Raw genomic sequence first — 13993 nt, 5'->3', positions numbered from 1 at the left:
ACTCTCCCCAAATTCTCTGCTAAAATATGTTGTTCTTTAAGTAATTTGCATTTAAAATATTTTCAAATCTTAATGAAAAAATTGTGTGTAAGGAATGAGATTTTTTTTTTTTTCAAAATTGGTTTGCAAATTAAAAAATAGGAATTGAGAGTCTACAGATGGCAGCATAAGGGCTAATATGTGACACATTTGCAGGTCTGTCAATCTAATTTTTTCTTCTTCAACATGGAAACATTGTTTTCAATCTGGCAGAATTTTATTAGGAGTTTTTAAACCAACATACACATGCATGTACATTCCTGTAAACTGGCATTCGGCAAATTGTAAGCCAAGAAAACATGATGTTTTAAGGTTCTAAAAGTAAAACAAAAGAGAAATACTAGTTCGGTATATTCATTGTTGCACAGCCATTATATTGCTTTTTTTCCTGCTGATAATTTCATGTTCATTGCTTTCACATAGAGCTTTATAACACAAAAATAATATGCAACTTTGAAAGAGAGCACCAGAAAAATCATTTTTGATGATGTTTTATGTACAGAAAGTCTGCATTTCTCTGTTAAGAATAGACATTGAGAATAAATGGAAAAATTAGACATTCCATCTGTTAATATAAATTGAATTAAATAAACTGATCAGACAGATATAGGCTTTAATAGTTCTCTTAGGTTTATGCCAAATGTCTATGTCTATATTTCAGCTTTCTACCTTAACAGGACGGATATCGGCCACCTTGTTTGTGTATAAATATTATGCCTATTCAAGCATTACATGGGTATAATGTTATTCTAAAAAACTTGTCAGAATTAGTACTGTTCTGTTCAAGTTTTTAAAATTGCAAATTTTTCGTGTTAGTAAAACTTGATCTGTGTTTGAGATGGTTTATTTTAGTTTTTTCTTTTCTTACTTTTTTTTTTAACATGTACAACCTTGGAAAAGCAATGTATGGAAAAACTTGTCAGAAGCTTTCTGTATGACTTTATTTTTTATCTAAGACAGTTCATTACCGCTCCTGTATACCATTGTTAAACTGTAATATGACTGCTGTTCAAGGATTTTATTTAATTTCCTTGTCAAAATAGGCCTAGGAAACATGATTTTAATAATAAGCATGTTCTGTTAGTCTAGATAAGTGTTGCTGTTCCAAAGAGATGCTGCAGAATAGATTCAATTTGATGATAGTTAATTAACACGCTGCTTTAAATAGAGATGAAATTTTGCTTGTGTATGACAGGAGCAGGGAGAGTTTCTTTGAAGTGGAAAGAAATAAAGTTTGTATTTTAATGTGAGAACAGGTTGTTTTATGAATATTTTCCTAGCTGCATTGTGAAACTTTTATTTAAAGTGTACAGTAGAACCTCACTGATTCCCACTGAATGGACAGCAATTGCAGCTTGCTAAAACTCATTCATTTATTTTACAATGCATTTCTTTTATTTTATTTTATAATGTACCAGTAAATGTATATTTTGTACAAATTCTTATATATATCTTGTATATACCAAATTCTTAATGATAATCCCTCCTATCACACTCTATTTTAGTTTTTCTTCTGGTATAGTGGGGACAGGGTGCTATTTTTGTATGCAAATTTTAGGTGTGCATTCTAGTGGGGTGGTACTGCATGGCAATAATTTGTTTTCCAACTTTTTTGAAGACAGCTTAATACTTTATATATCTTTCCTGTTATGAATTGAGTGGCTGAAAGTCCACATTCAACCATGCCACATTAATTTGCTTAAATAATCTTTAGACAGCAGCAGACTCTCTTGTCATAAAACAAATCTGGCTTGCAGTGGAACATATATTGTTTCACTGTGACAGGAGTGTGGGGTTTGTCTTGCACAAGTCTCAAGCTTTAACAGATGTCTGGCTCTTATTTCAGTAAATGGCATGACACACTACATCCGTTTAGAGCTTTTGACATATGAATCTGTTTTTGTTTAACAGATGATTTGCAATGGTGAGCAATGGACTCAAATGACTTCATTTTTCAAAGTCAATTTATTTTAATATTGATGTTAGAATGCAGGCAATTTGAATTACAGTGTCTCTAGCATCTTCTTCCAATGTTCTCTTGTTCCCATTTCCTTGTTGATATTTGTCTTTTTTTAAACTTTGTTGCTCAGAATGTCTTTAATGCTAGCCAAGGAGTCAGGGATTTGGACTTTTTTTCATGGACTTCTAAAGCTTCCCCCCCCCAGGTGAGTTAACTGTAAAGAACAGTAACATTATATCCTGATGTTTTACATTAATAAATATATTTATATTAGATAACCTTTTGAAGTCTGCTGTATTCTGATGTATTTTTGCAGGAAATGCTAGATATGTAAATACCATACTGTAGAATTGTGTATCTACTCCTTTAATCTCACTGTACTCTAGATTGAAAAATTATTAGTTCAAAATGCTAATGATCGTTACTGAACCTCCAGCAACACAAAAATAACAATTTTCTTTTAAATATAGTACATCCTAATTACAATATTCACGAGAATTGTTGGCCATTTAACATTAAAAAGAGAACCTTCCAATCACTTATGTTTATAGACAAGGTATACTGCTAAACTTTTCTTTCCCTGTTTTCAGTGCTATACACCCTACTCCATTGCAAAAATCAGTAAATTGAACATAATAGGCTCCTTATGAACTGGGTCAGCTCAAAAATATTAATAAACACAGCTGATGAATAAGGCTTTGTGTCTGTCACGGAGGTCACGGAAAACACAGATTTTGTGACCTCTGTGACTTCTGCAGCGGTCAGTGTGGCTGGCTCAGGGGCTGCCCAGAGTCTGCTCCGCCAACCCCAACATCCCCCTCCCACCCCATATCAGTGGGGTCCTGGGCTGTGCACCACCGCCTGGCACCCCACACACACACAGCACCAGAGGAGGTCCCGGGCCACCCCGCCCAGCACCCCTGGCGTGCTAGGCCACCCCCCGCAGAGCACCTCTGGCCCAAGTTTTAGTTAAGGGTATATAGTAAAATTCATGGACAGATAATGGGTCATGAATTTTTGTTTACTGCCCGCGACCTGTCCATGACTTTTACTAAAAATACCTGTGCTGATGAACACTACACTAACTTCTTTACTAATCTATTTCAAAATTTCCATAATTCCTAGAAAAATATCCAGTTGTATTATATATGACTAAGTGTTTTAAATATCTCTCAGATGCTTTTGTAAATGATCTGGAAGGCTATTGCTGCTTTTTAGGCAGTAGTTTCCATAGAAATTTTTTAATGGAAACTATTCTCAATAATTACACATATTTGTTCAGCAACTTAAAAATATACTTTTTCACTGTTTTTTTCCCCCACAACAACACTGAACTGCTTTGCTGCTCTGTAGATATATAGAGTTGCTGTAGAACATTAGACTTTTTTCCCCTTGAAACAATTTACTTTAGAAAATCCCACAACTTGAAGTGAAAATTCCCTTCTTTGCAGAACAACTTTATACTGTATAATGGCTCAGTTGCAGTATTTTTTCTTGGGAAAGCTATTATAACATTTGGGAGGGGTGTTATAACATTCTGGGCACAATACACAGGAATCAACACCAAATAGAGCTGAAAACGGAACAGTGCAAAAATTTTGATTTTAATAAAGAAATTAACCACACTTGCAAATGGACTTTGTATGCAGGTCACACATCTTGTTTTTAAGGTACATCAGCCATTGCTACTGCTACATATTTGTTTCTTTGTGATATAAAGTGTGTATGAGTGTTCCTCCCCATTATCTTCATGTATACTGGAAATTTTATTAAATTACAGCCAGTGGAAGAGCCATGCCAGTATTCCTCATTTACAGTGCAGGTTGGAGAGTTGCCTAAGAACTCTAAACGTATGGAGTCATCATACCTCAGAAGTATAACATCAGATCAGGCCTGGGTTTGTCCTTCATCCTTGCTTAGTTCTAAGCAAAATAAGTCTGCTATGCTACTCCAATTGTCACAATAAAAATATAATAATAAATACACACTAGTATTTTATATGTGCATACAAGAAACATGGGGTTACTGCTCCACTTGGCCTTAGTAATAATAATTTTACCTTTATTCAGTGTTTACAATATATTCCTGAAATTGAGTTCAGAGAAAGGAGCACATTTAAATTGGAAACCAGCTAGCATATATGTCTCCTTTACACATGCCTAGATCAATCACTGGTTACTTTTACCTGTTATATTTGCAACATATTCAATCGCGTGTTTGGATTCTCTGTGCTGATAAATGACAGTACTAAACACAAAGTACTTCATGAAAATGGTGGTGAAAATAATTTTATGTCAAACTGCACATATGAAAATATCTGTATATTTAGTGGCCCAAATTTAAACAATTCATTTTCCACTGAAGTGCCTGTTCATTTCAAATACAGCAGTAGTTGAGTTGTGTGTACCTCTGCAAGCTAAAACAGTCAGCTGGAAAGGAAACTTACAATTCAACTGGCATTATGACCAGTTTTTTTTTCTCTTTCTAGGTTAAGAAGTTAACTGTTCCAGACTCAGGGAAGAGGTGTTTCTAATCTAAAAAGTGCAAAGGCATTATTAACAGGTTCTATTCTGTTTTTCTTTTGCTTCTTTAAATTTTTCAGGAGCCTAGGTCTAATACTGATGACTTTTTCAAAGACACAAATTCGCGCTGCACACAGGAAGCAGTGATGCAAGAGCAGGATATGCCATTCCTTCGAGGTGGACCTGGAGTGTACAAGGTAGTGAAGACTGGCCCTTCAGGTCACAACATCAGAAGCTGCCCTAACCTTAGAGGTATCCCAATTGGAATGTTAGTTCTGGGAAACAAAGTCAAGGCAGTAGGCGAGGTATGGATCCTTGTAGCTTCAGTTCATGTCTTCATAGATACCAGTTTATATCAGTAGTAAACGCAACAAAAGCATCTTCCCCTACACAAGGTTTGCTTTTCCAACCCTGGTGATTAAATGTTAACATTTGAACTTGATTTATATTATAAATACTAATTCAGTTATGTGTTTTGCTTTGTAGAAAAGTGTTAATTAATTGGAGTTACATTAAACATGAATTTTCTGATACCACAGTTACCTACAGTTATTTATATATTTGTTACAGTATGGTTGATTCATTGCAAAATAAGATTATCTGTTTCACTTACTGATCATATGTATCAAAGTGAATTTACCTTGTTGGAGGAATCATTTCCAGGGCTGTGATCAGTTCAAAAATTATCCTATTTCACTGTATTTATTCAATTATTATTGTACTTGTCATCATGCTTTGGTATTTTCCTATTGAGATGGGCTTGAGGATGTAGTGTGTCATGCTATTTTTCTCAAACAACATCAGGAGCATAATTAGCAAATTTACAAATATTTCATATATAACTAGACATTATAACTTATTTTGGTGTTTCAGGTGCCAAAAAAGCATGGAGGTTGTTGGATAACACCTTCTAAGAGCTTATTTGGGTTTGTGTGGTTGGTCAAATATTGAACTTTTTTTTCTAAACATAAACTGGCCTAATATTGTGAAAGTATTTATAATTTTAAACTTGCCATACATGGAATTGGTTTTTGTTATACCTCAGGCTGTGGCCTTAATTTCAGAAACAATGTTTTTTGTAATATCATGATGGAAATGAGCATATTGTTTCAAATACTGAAGCATGTTGCTGGATCTGAGCACTGGATTATTTGAAAAGTGAATAAACTGCTTTTTTATGTGTGTGTACCAGGTGACTAATTCTGAAGGTACATGGGTGCAAATGGATAAGAACAGCATGGTAGAGTTCTGTGAGAGTGATGAAGGCGAGGCCTGGTCCTTAGCTAGAGACAGAGGTGGAAACCAGTATCTGCGGCACGAAGATGGCAAGTTGTCTTTTTTTTTTTTTTTTTAAATTAACTACTTAAAGTGTTTGCCAAAGTAAAGTGGGGGGAGGGGAAGTTTTAAGAAAGAACTGAGTTTTTGAAAAGATGTAAAACAATAACTTATAAAATAACCCAATTGGAGAAAATATGAAGTCAAACTTTTTTCAAAATTAAATTTGCAGTAGTCATCAGACATTTAGATTTTGCAAACGTGACATTTTTGTAAGTGTTTGGAGTCATTCTTCTATATAAAATTTGAAGTAGAGTGTTGTCCTTTCTTCTGTTTATGGTGATTCAGTTTTCAGACAACTAATCCTGTACTTCCTAAGGCAACTTTCTACAGTCTACTTTTGTCTCCACCTGAAAACAAAAAAGGACTGAATGAATTTGTACTGCATCTTAATTTTTTTTATTTTGAGTTTAACATATAATCCCAACCATTGGATTGGGGCGACAAAAGTACCCTACTAAAAACTGCCAACAAATTTTGAACACCATATATGAAATGAGAAGAAATCTGTAGTTGGTAACCTAATGTTCTTTTGCTCAGTGCTTCCTGTTTTTCCTATTATAATAAAGGAGTGGTGAATGTTAAATTAGGAATGGCAAAATGATTTCCAGAAAATGCAGTACATACAATCACGTTTTAGATCATTACAACCAGCATATTTTGAGCAAGTTCTGTAGATTTTGACAGAGCTCTCTGAGCTTTTCCTCTTGGCTAGAACAATATTTTTCATTATCCGTGTCACTTTCTGTGAAAATACTAGCTTAATTACCTCTATGATCAGTTAGAGAGTAGAGTGGGATATTTTCTCAGGATGATGTGTTTTTGTATGTACCTCAACCAAAATAGATCTTTAATGTGCTATTTATTTAACCTAATTTAGGATCCAAGCACACTACCGCTAACATCTGCTTAAAATCGGAGTTTTTTCCCTCCGTTTCGAGGACACTATCCTTAAAGTAGTAGTACTGGGGCTTTCTTTGGATCTAAGGAGTCAACTGGACTGTTTTTGACCGCTGTACTTAGATTTAAATGTGATAGAAATGTAATATCTGCTACAAGCTCCTTTAGAGAATTTTATCTCACATTTGCATGAAAGTAGCCTTGATCTTATAGGTCTTTTAACTTCTGTGTAATCCTTTTTCCATTTATTCTGCTATCCTGTGATGTCCTTTCTCATCTGTGGACATTCCGAAGTAACCTTGTCTTATTTCATTATGATGTGCAGAAAACAAACTTTATGCTGCGGTATAGGTATATAGGTATACTGCCTAATTCTGTGGGGAGGTGTGTAATGTGTAGTGAGCAAATAAAGGCACACCTTGAACAGTAAAGATAGAAAATATTTAACAACTGTTGTTTGACTGATTGCACGTGTGCATTCCACTGCAGGCGTTCGTGTGTTCCACTGCACAATTGAGTTTTTCCCTTAGTGGCACTAGTCAGGGCAGCATGAGTGCCCTGCTGCCTTGTGCACCACATGCAGGCATAAAGGATCAAGCTGCCTTGACACCCTTCTCTCTCTCCTCCACCCCAGTGTCCTAGTGTCCTAGCTATCTTTAGTCAAAATATATAAATACTGCCAGTTATGTGTAGTTTAGAGTTTGGTTGGTTAATTTAAAATAAATGTTCTTTTGTGTGCTTTTGGCAGCTAGGCTGGGTACCCACCCCAGTACCACAGATATGCAGCACACTCCAGGTTTCAAGCCCTGCCATTCTTGTGGTAAGGCAACACCTAATAGTTACCCTCACCCCTGTTGTCTTAAGTGCTTGAAGGAGGTCCAAATGAGTGACAAATGCAGCATTTGTAAGGGCTTAAAGCCCCATTCAAAAAAGGGGGGGGGGGCAGATTAAAATATATGCTGCTGAAATTGACTTGGGAGGACATTCAAAGAAGAAACATACCCCAGAGCACACCTCTAAACAGAGGAGTTGGTTGGCTTCAGAGCACGGCATGGGCCTGTTGTGACCAGTTCCCGAAGCACCTTTGCTGGTCGAATGCCCTGGTACCAGAGTGTCGTCTTGGTCATTTCTACTCCTGAGATGTTTGAGGCTGCAAGAGAGTTGTTAAACTTCTCAGTGCCACCATCACCAATGGTTCAAGAGACTCGCCCGGCACTGGCACCCAGCACCTTCACCTCCATACTGGGCAATTCCATCAAATTCAGCAGTCAGGGTACCAATTAAGGTGATATTCTCTACGGGAAAGCCACAGATGATGTGCTAGCCACATCTGGATATGGAAATTGTATGGCGGGCCATGAACGCTCACAAAACTAAGGGCTGGGGTGCAGAAGGGGGTGAGGGCTCCTGCTGGGTGTGCGGGCTCTGGAGTGGGGCCAGAAATGAGGAGTTCAGGGTGTGGGAGGGGGCTGATACTTCCTGATCCTGAAGGCAAAACAGTTTCACAGGCCTATTTTAGGTCTAATACCTAACTTAACAAGCTAAGCGAATTTGAAGCAAAAAGGTTTCTCTCAGCTTATGCTTACAGCAGTCTGGCTGGATTTCTCAGCCAGGACCCCTCTTATAGTCCAGGGATGCTGCTTTTGTCTTTCAAAAGTTGATGCTGGGAGTAAAGATATGGGGGCAGAGCTGATTTGTGTCTTGTGTTCTCCATAGCATTTCTCATCAGAAGTGACTGCTGTGATGATTTAGTCTGGCCTCCTGCATAATACAGACCACTGAACTTCCCAAAATAATTTGTTTTAATTTGAGCATACCTGTTAGAAAAAAAAATCTAATCTTGATTTAAAAATTGCCAATAATGGAGAATCCACCACAGCCCAAGTAAATTTTTCCTATGGTTAATTACCCTCATTGTTAAAAACATACACCATTTTTTTTCCCAGTCTGAATTTGTCTAGCTTCAATTTTCAGCTGCTAGATCTTATTCTACCTTTGTCTGTTAGATTGAAGAGCTGATTATCAAATACTTGTTCCCCATGTAGGTAGTTATAAACTGTGATCAAGTCACACTTTAATCTTCTCTTTGTTAAACTAAATGTATTGAACTCCTTGAATCTCAGCACTAGATGATTATATCAACAATAATTCCCTTGCATAATGACAGGTTTCAGAGTAACAGCCGTGTTAGTCTGTATTTGCAAAAAGAAAAGGAGTACTTGTGGCACCTTAGAGACTAACCAATTTATTTGAGCATGAGCATCCGATGAAGTGAGTTGTAGCTCACGAAAGCTCATGCTCAAATAAATTGGTTAGTCTCTAAGGTGCCACAAGTACTCCTTTTCTTTTTGCAAATAATTCACTTGTTTATTTCTTTTGCTCTTTGTCAGTCCTGAATTTATGCAGAGGAGTGAAGCCTTTAGGAAAACTTTTCTACCTCTAAATTTAGTTTCTTTAATTTTTTCTCTATCGGTCCGATACTCTCATATAGTCTGTGATGTTGGGTCTAGAACACATGAATTTAAGGGTGTGGGATGATGTTTTGCTTCCTGTTCAGATGTTATCCACCAGAAACTGACTGTTGCTTTCTTGCCCATATGCTCAGGGTCTAACTGATTGCTATATTTTGGGTCAGGAAGGATTTTTCCCCTGAGTCAGGTTGGCAGGGGTTTTTCCCCTTCCTTTGCAGCATGGGTCACTTGCAGGTTTAAATTAGTGTAAATGGTGGATTCTCTGTAACTTGAAGTCTTTAAACCATGATTTGAGGACTTCAGTAACTCAAACAAAGGTTAGGGGTCTATTACAGGAGTAGGTGGGTAAGGTTCTATGGCCTGCAATATGCAGGATGTTGTATTAGATGGTCTTGATGGTCCCTTGGAACCTTAAAATCTATTAATCCAAATATGACTGAAAATAATTGCGCAAGGGAATTGTCAGGGTTGGGTTTTCTTGGTGTTTGTTTTGGGGGGAGTAGGGACAGGGGAGGAGGTAAATCCTACAGTACCAGACTGATTCAGAAGAATTCAAAGAAGATCAATTGACAGGTAGGAAAAATGTTTTTCTTTTGAGGTTCTTTTTGTCTTCAAAAGACACTTTTTCATGTTTTAACATTTCATCTCTATATGTTTTTAAAAGAGCAGTACATTTTCTCCTAACAACTGCATATTTTTCATTTGGCTGATATTTTTCTTCTTTTTTAACTGAGCTAAAATTATGTGGCTGCTTTTGATTTTGCTACTACATTTTTATTTAGTGTTATGTCTTGCGTTGTGTATGGTTGTCATACATGTCCACACAGCTTTTAGTTTTTGTTATATTCATTTTGCTCAGTTCAGTATTCTGGAAATTTACGTGATGACAAGCACCAATTATAGTTAACATTTTTAATTAAAATTGACTTTTTGAGACATCTTACTAAAATGTAGCACTGTTAGATGTGTTAGCAGCCAGAAGATACCAATTAAAGCAACAGGAAACTCATTTACCATCTGTTTTATAATTTAGTAATCAGAAACTGCTATATTAACATAACATTTAAAATATTTTTAATTCCTGACACCTACAATTTAAAATGAATGAGATGCATTAAATGATGGTGAGACATGCAAATGACTGAGGGGAATTTTTTATCTAGCTAATGGGAAATAATTTGATCCTCCTCCCTTCCTCAATAAGTCAGGTTTTCCAAAATACAGCTATTGCAGACAGTAGATGTCTTACCTGTTTGTGCAAAAGAATGGCTGATACATACCATTATGCATATTAGTGTATCAACAATAATTATGTACTTTCAATGATTATTTGTTTGTGCTAGTTCCTACAGTGCCTCAGCTTACAGATGTTTGAGCATGGACAGTCTCTGCCCCAAAAAGTGTAGACATATTTGCAAACCAATAAATTTGAATTTAATATGTTTTAACTAAAATAATAGTTTGTCATTACTGACTCTCCAGAACAGGGGTAAGAGTACTGGTTGTTGAAGGAGATGATGATGAGCCAGCTGAGTATTTTCTCCTCTACAATAATTGCTTCACAGCTCCATCAGTCTGTTAAAAATGTTAAGTAAAGCATAATGAACAACTGTATTTCATTACATTCCTGAATATTCAGCTTAAGGCTGGTGCCCATTTTCAGTAGTGTATAAGCTAGCTTGTGACATGAGTGATTTTACACTTATGGTGTATATTTGGGGGCCTAACAGAAAAATAACATTAAAAGCTTTCACTATTTTGTCTTGTGACTCATCTTTCCTCTGCAAATCAGTGATAAAAGAAATACTAACTCTGAAGTGGTGGCTTGTTTTACAGAGCAAGTTCTGCTAGAGCAAAATGCTCAGACTCCTCCTCCAAGCCCTTTTTCAATACAAGCTTTCAGTAAGGGATCTGCTTGTAGCAATGGACAAGGATTTGATTATGGCCTTGCAAATAACAAAGGTAAGTTTATAGCTACAACTATTTTGTAAAACATTGTTTTCAAACTTTAGCCTGTGCATTTTTTGCTACTCATTTTCCATGACTTGAGTAGACATCAGTGCCATTTGCAACACCAACAGATGTGCCCCCACAAAACCATCCATCATTATGGTGAAAAGAGTTGCTGACAATTGCAATGGCATTTCTGCTGTATTTTATGCAGTTAGTAATATTGTAACTTGTGTAAATTTCTGCTTTACATAGATGTAAAGGGAATACTTTTAGACTTACTGGAGTTTTATGTTGGTCCCTTTAATTGCACTATTGAATAGCTTCATTGATAAGTTAATGTCCTGTAAATTCCTGTCAAGTTAGCCACAGAATTGTAATACAAGAATTACAATTTCTTACTCATTGAGCCAGAAAGAGTGATAACATCCAGTATTGTTCAAATTAGGCTTCAAAATCGTTAGGTTGGAAAATTTTCAAGAAAACCATGAGGATTCTGGCTATCTGCTTAAAATAAGCTTAATTTTTAAAAAGTGCTTTTACATTTGATGACTGGGTGGAAGATTAGGTTTGATGTTTTGATTATAGTTAGTTATACTACTAAGCATTTTTATAATAGCATGAAACTGCTCTGTCTAGATTATAGGCTTGGAAATCTCACATTAAAGTAGAATATTAATATGGAGTATAATGCTAGTAGTTGTTAAATTGGAGTATTGCTTTGTTAACTCTAAAAACCTACATATACTTTTGCTTAGGTTGATAAATATAGGAACCAAATAGCTTAATCCAGATGATATCGTACAATAAATCACAGCAACATATAAAACAAGAAGAAATGCAGCTTCAAGTTTGAACAGTAATAACATAGGGCAAATCACCTGGTATCTGCATCAAACTTTTGTTCACTCATTACTTATATGCAGAAGGCTAAGTGAACTGGAAGTTCTTTTGCGTAGTCACGTGTTCTTGAGGAATATCACTGAAACGTGGAGCTTTGCTGTTCTAATCTTCTGTTTCTGTGGTCTAGGTCAGGGTTTCTCAATTCGTGAGTTTCTCAACCTTATATTGGGTCACCAGAACATTTTGTCTCGTGGCAGTTCCTGTGGCTCCTGTCCCACAGGGCTGGCTAGGCTCGCCTCTCTGCTCCAGGCATTGCAACCTCTAGGGTCCCAGTGCCACTCAGGTTTGGCCCAGCTATCCTGATGGGAATCCGGGGAGGCCAAATTTGAGTGAGTGGCACTGCACTCCCATGAACCAGGTCACAGTCCCACTCTCACAAATTTGGGCCAAACCTGAGTGGTGCTGCAACTCCAGAGGTTGCAATTCACAGAGCAGAGAGCCAAGCCCAGCTAGCCCCTCAGCACAGGAGTGGCAGGAGCCACACCTGTGGGCAGGGGGGAGGGGAGTGTACCGGGCACGATCCAACTAAAACTACCCCAGGGCAGGGCCATAACCAGGGTGGGGCAAGTGGGGAAGCTGCCCTTGACGCAAAGCCACAGGGGTGGCTCAGGCTGGTGATGCCACAAGGCTCAGGCCAGACCCAGGCAACGGGGAGTGGCTCGGGCCAGCCCCATGGGGTGGAGCTCAGGGAGGGAGCGCGACCTCCACCTGTAGACTCACCTTAGCTGGTCATCCAATCTGTCTTGGTTGGGGGAGACACAACCAAAAAATTGTGGGGTGACTCTGCAGTCCTCCTCCCTTCACCCCCCTTGTCACCTCTGGTATGGGGCACAAATACACTTGCTCATCCCGGGCGCCAAAATGCCTAGTTACATCTCTGCTCCAAAGCCTCCAGACTATTTACTGGATTGCAACAGGCCATAAATATATACAAATAAGGCCTGAGCCCCAAAAGGTTGAGAACCACTGGTCTTGGTGACACTTGCTTTTGGGGTGGAGGGTGAAACTTCCATTTAACACTAACTAGAACCATGGGCACACTTCAAGAGTAGGGTAACTTGGTTTTGGTCTTGAAGAGGCTTTTAGTAATTAGAATTTTTTTTTTTTTAAAGGGAGGACAGAAGAGGGCTTTATCTAAACTTTCTGAATTAACTATTTTTCACTGTTCATATAATTTTAAGGAACATTGAAATACAGGATTTACATAATTTTAATATGTGAATGAAGTTTGTCTATTCTTTATCATAACTTAATCCATCCCTAATGGGATCCCTTTTTCTGGATGAAGATTAGAGAAAATTCATGCATTTTGATAGTTAGAAAACTAAGCTTTGCCCACGCCACTTCCCACTAGAAGTTCTGCCTTCACTGGGAGCAATAGTTTTTTCCCTCTTTTTTGTTTTTACTTCTGTTTACAGTTTACAGTGTAAGAAGTAATTATTTTCTTTACTACTAAGTCTTTTTCTGAGGTTTTCTGTATTATTTAGCCCATGGTGTAGTAATTTCCCCTGTGAGATCATTCTGTGAAGTACTCTTTTTTTCCCCAGCCTAGCCATCCTCATTTCAAAATGGTGACTCAGACCAGAAGCACACAAATGCAAGAGATGCTCAGTTTGTGGGGCAGTATTACAGATTACTAGTGAGCACAGGAATTGTTTTATAAGAATAAAACATTAACAGTGATTTTCTGTGATAAGATTAAGAGAAAGGAAGTTTCCTCTCATGGTTTGTCAGAATGAATAAAATCCTGAAGAGAAACTTGCTAAGGTCAAGAGTATTTGTGAAGGTGTTGTGGTTCATTTGTCTAGCTCCATACTGGTTTCTATGGCATGCCACTGGATTATTCCAGCTGTGGAAAAGTTAGATCTTCATTCTGTTACTAGCTTCCAAACCTTTTATGCCACATTAGTCTT

General features: G+C 37.3%; 1 protein-coding gene across 14 annotated transcripts in view; it reads left to right on the top strand.

The window, feature by feature from the left end:
• The window catches only part of MYCBP2 (MYC binding protein 2), a 414953-nt gene that overhangs the window by 299140 nt on the left and 101820 nt on the right, over window positions 1-13993 (top strand). For 11 of the 14 annotated variants that reach the window (XM_073347199.1, XM_073347148.1, XM_073347171.1 and 8 more), the window contains 4 exons: window positions 2130-2204; window positions 4602-4826; window positions 5714-5846; window positions 11064-11189. In XM_073347199.1, the coding sequence (XP_073203300.1) occupies window positions 2130-2204; window positions 4602-4826; window positions 5714-5846; window positions 11064-11189 (559 nt within the window). The remainder of the gene's footprint in view (window positions 1-2129; window positions 2205-4601; window positions 4827-5713; window positions 5847-11063; window positions 11190-13993) is intronic. The other 3 variants (XM_073347245.1, XM_073347156.1, XM_073347237.1) reach the window with 2 other exon arrangements.

This window comes from Lepidochelys kempii, chromosome 1 (genome assembly GCF_965140265.1).
Source record: "Lepidochelys kempii isolate rLepKem1 chromosome 1, rLepKem1.hap2, whole genome shotgun sequence".
Classification (NCBI taxonomy): domain Eukaryota; kingdom Metazoa; phylum Chordata; order Testudines; family Cheloniidae; genus Lepidochelys; species Lepidochelys kempii.
This window is presented reverse-complemented; position numbering and strand designations above follow the sequence as displayed.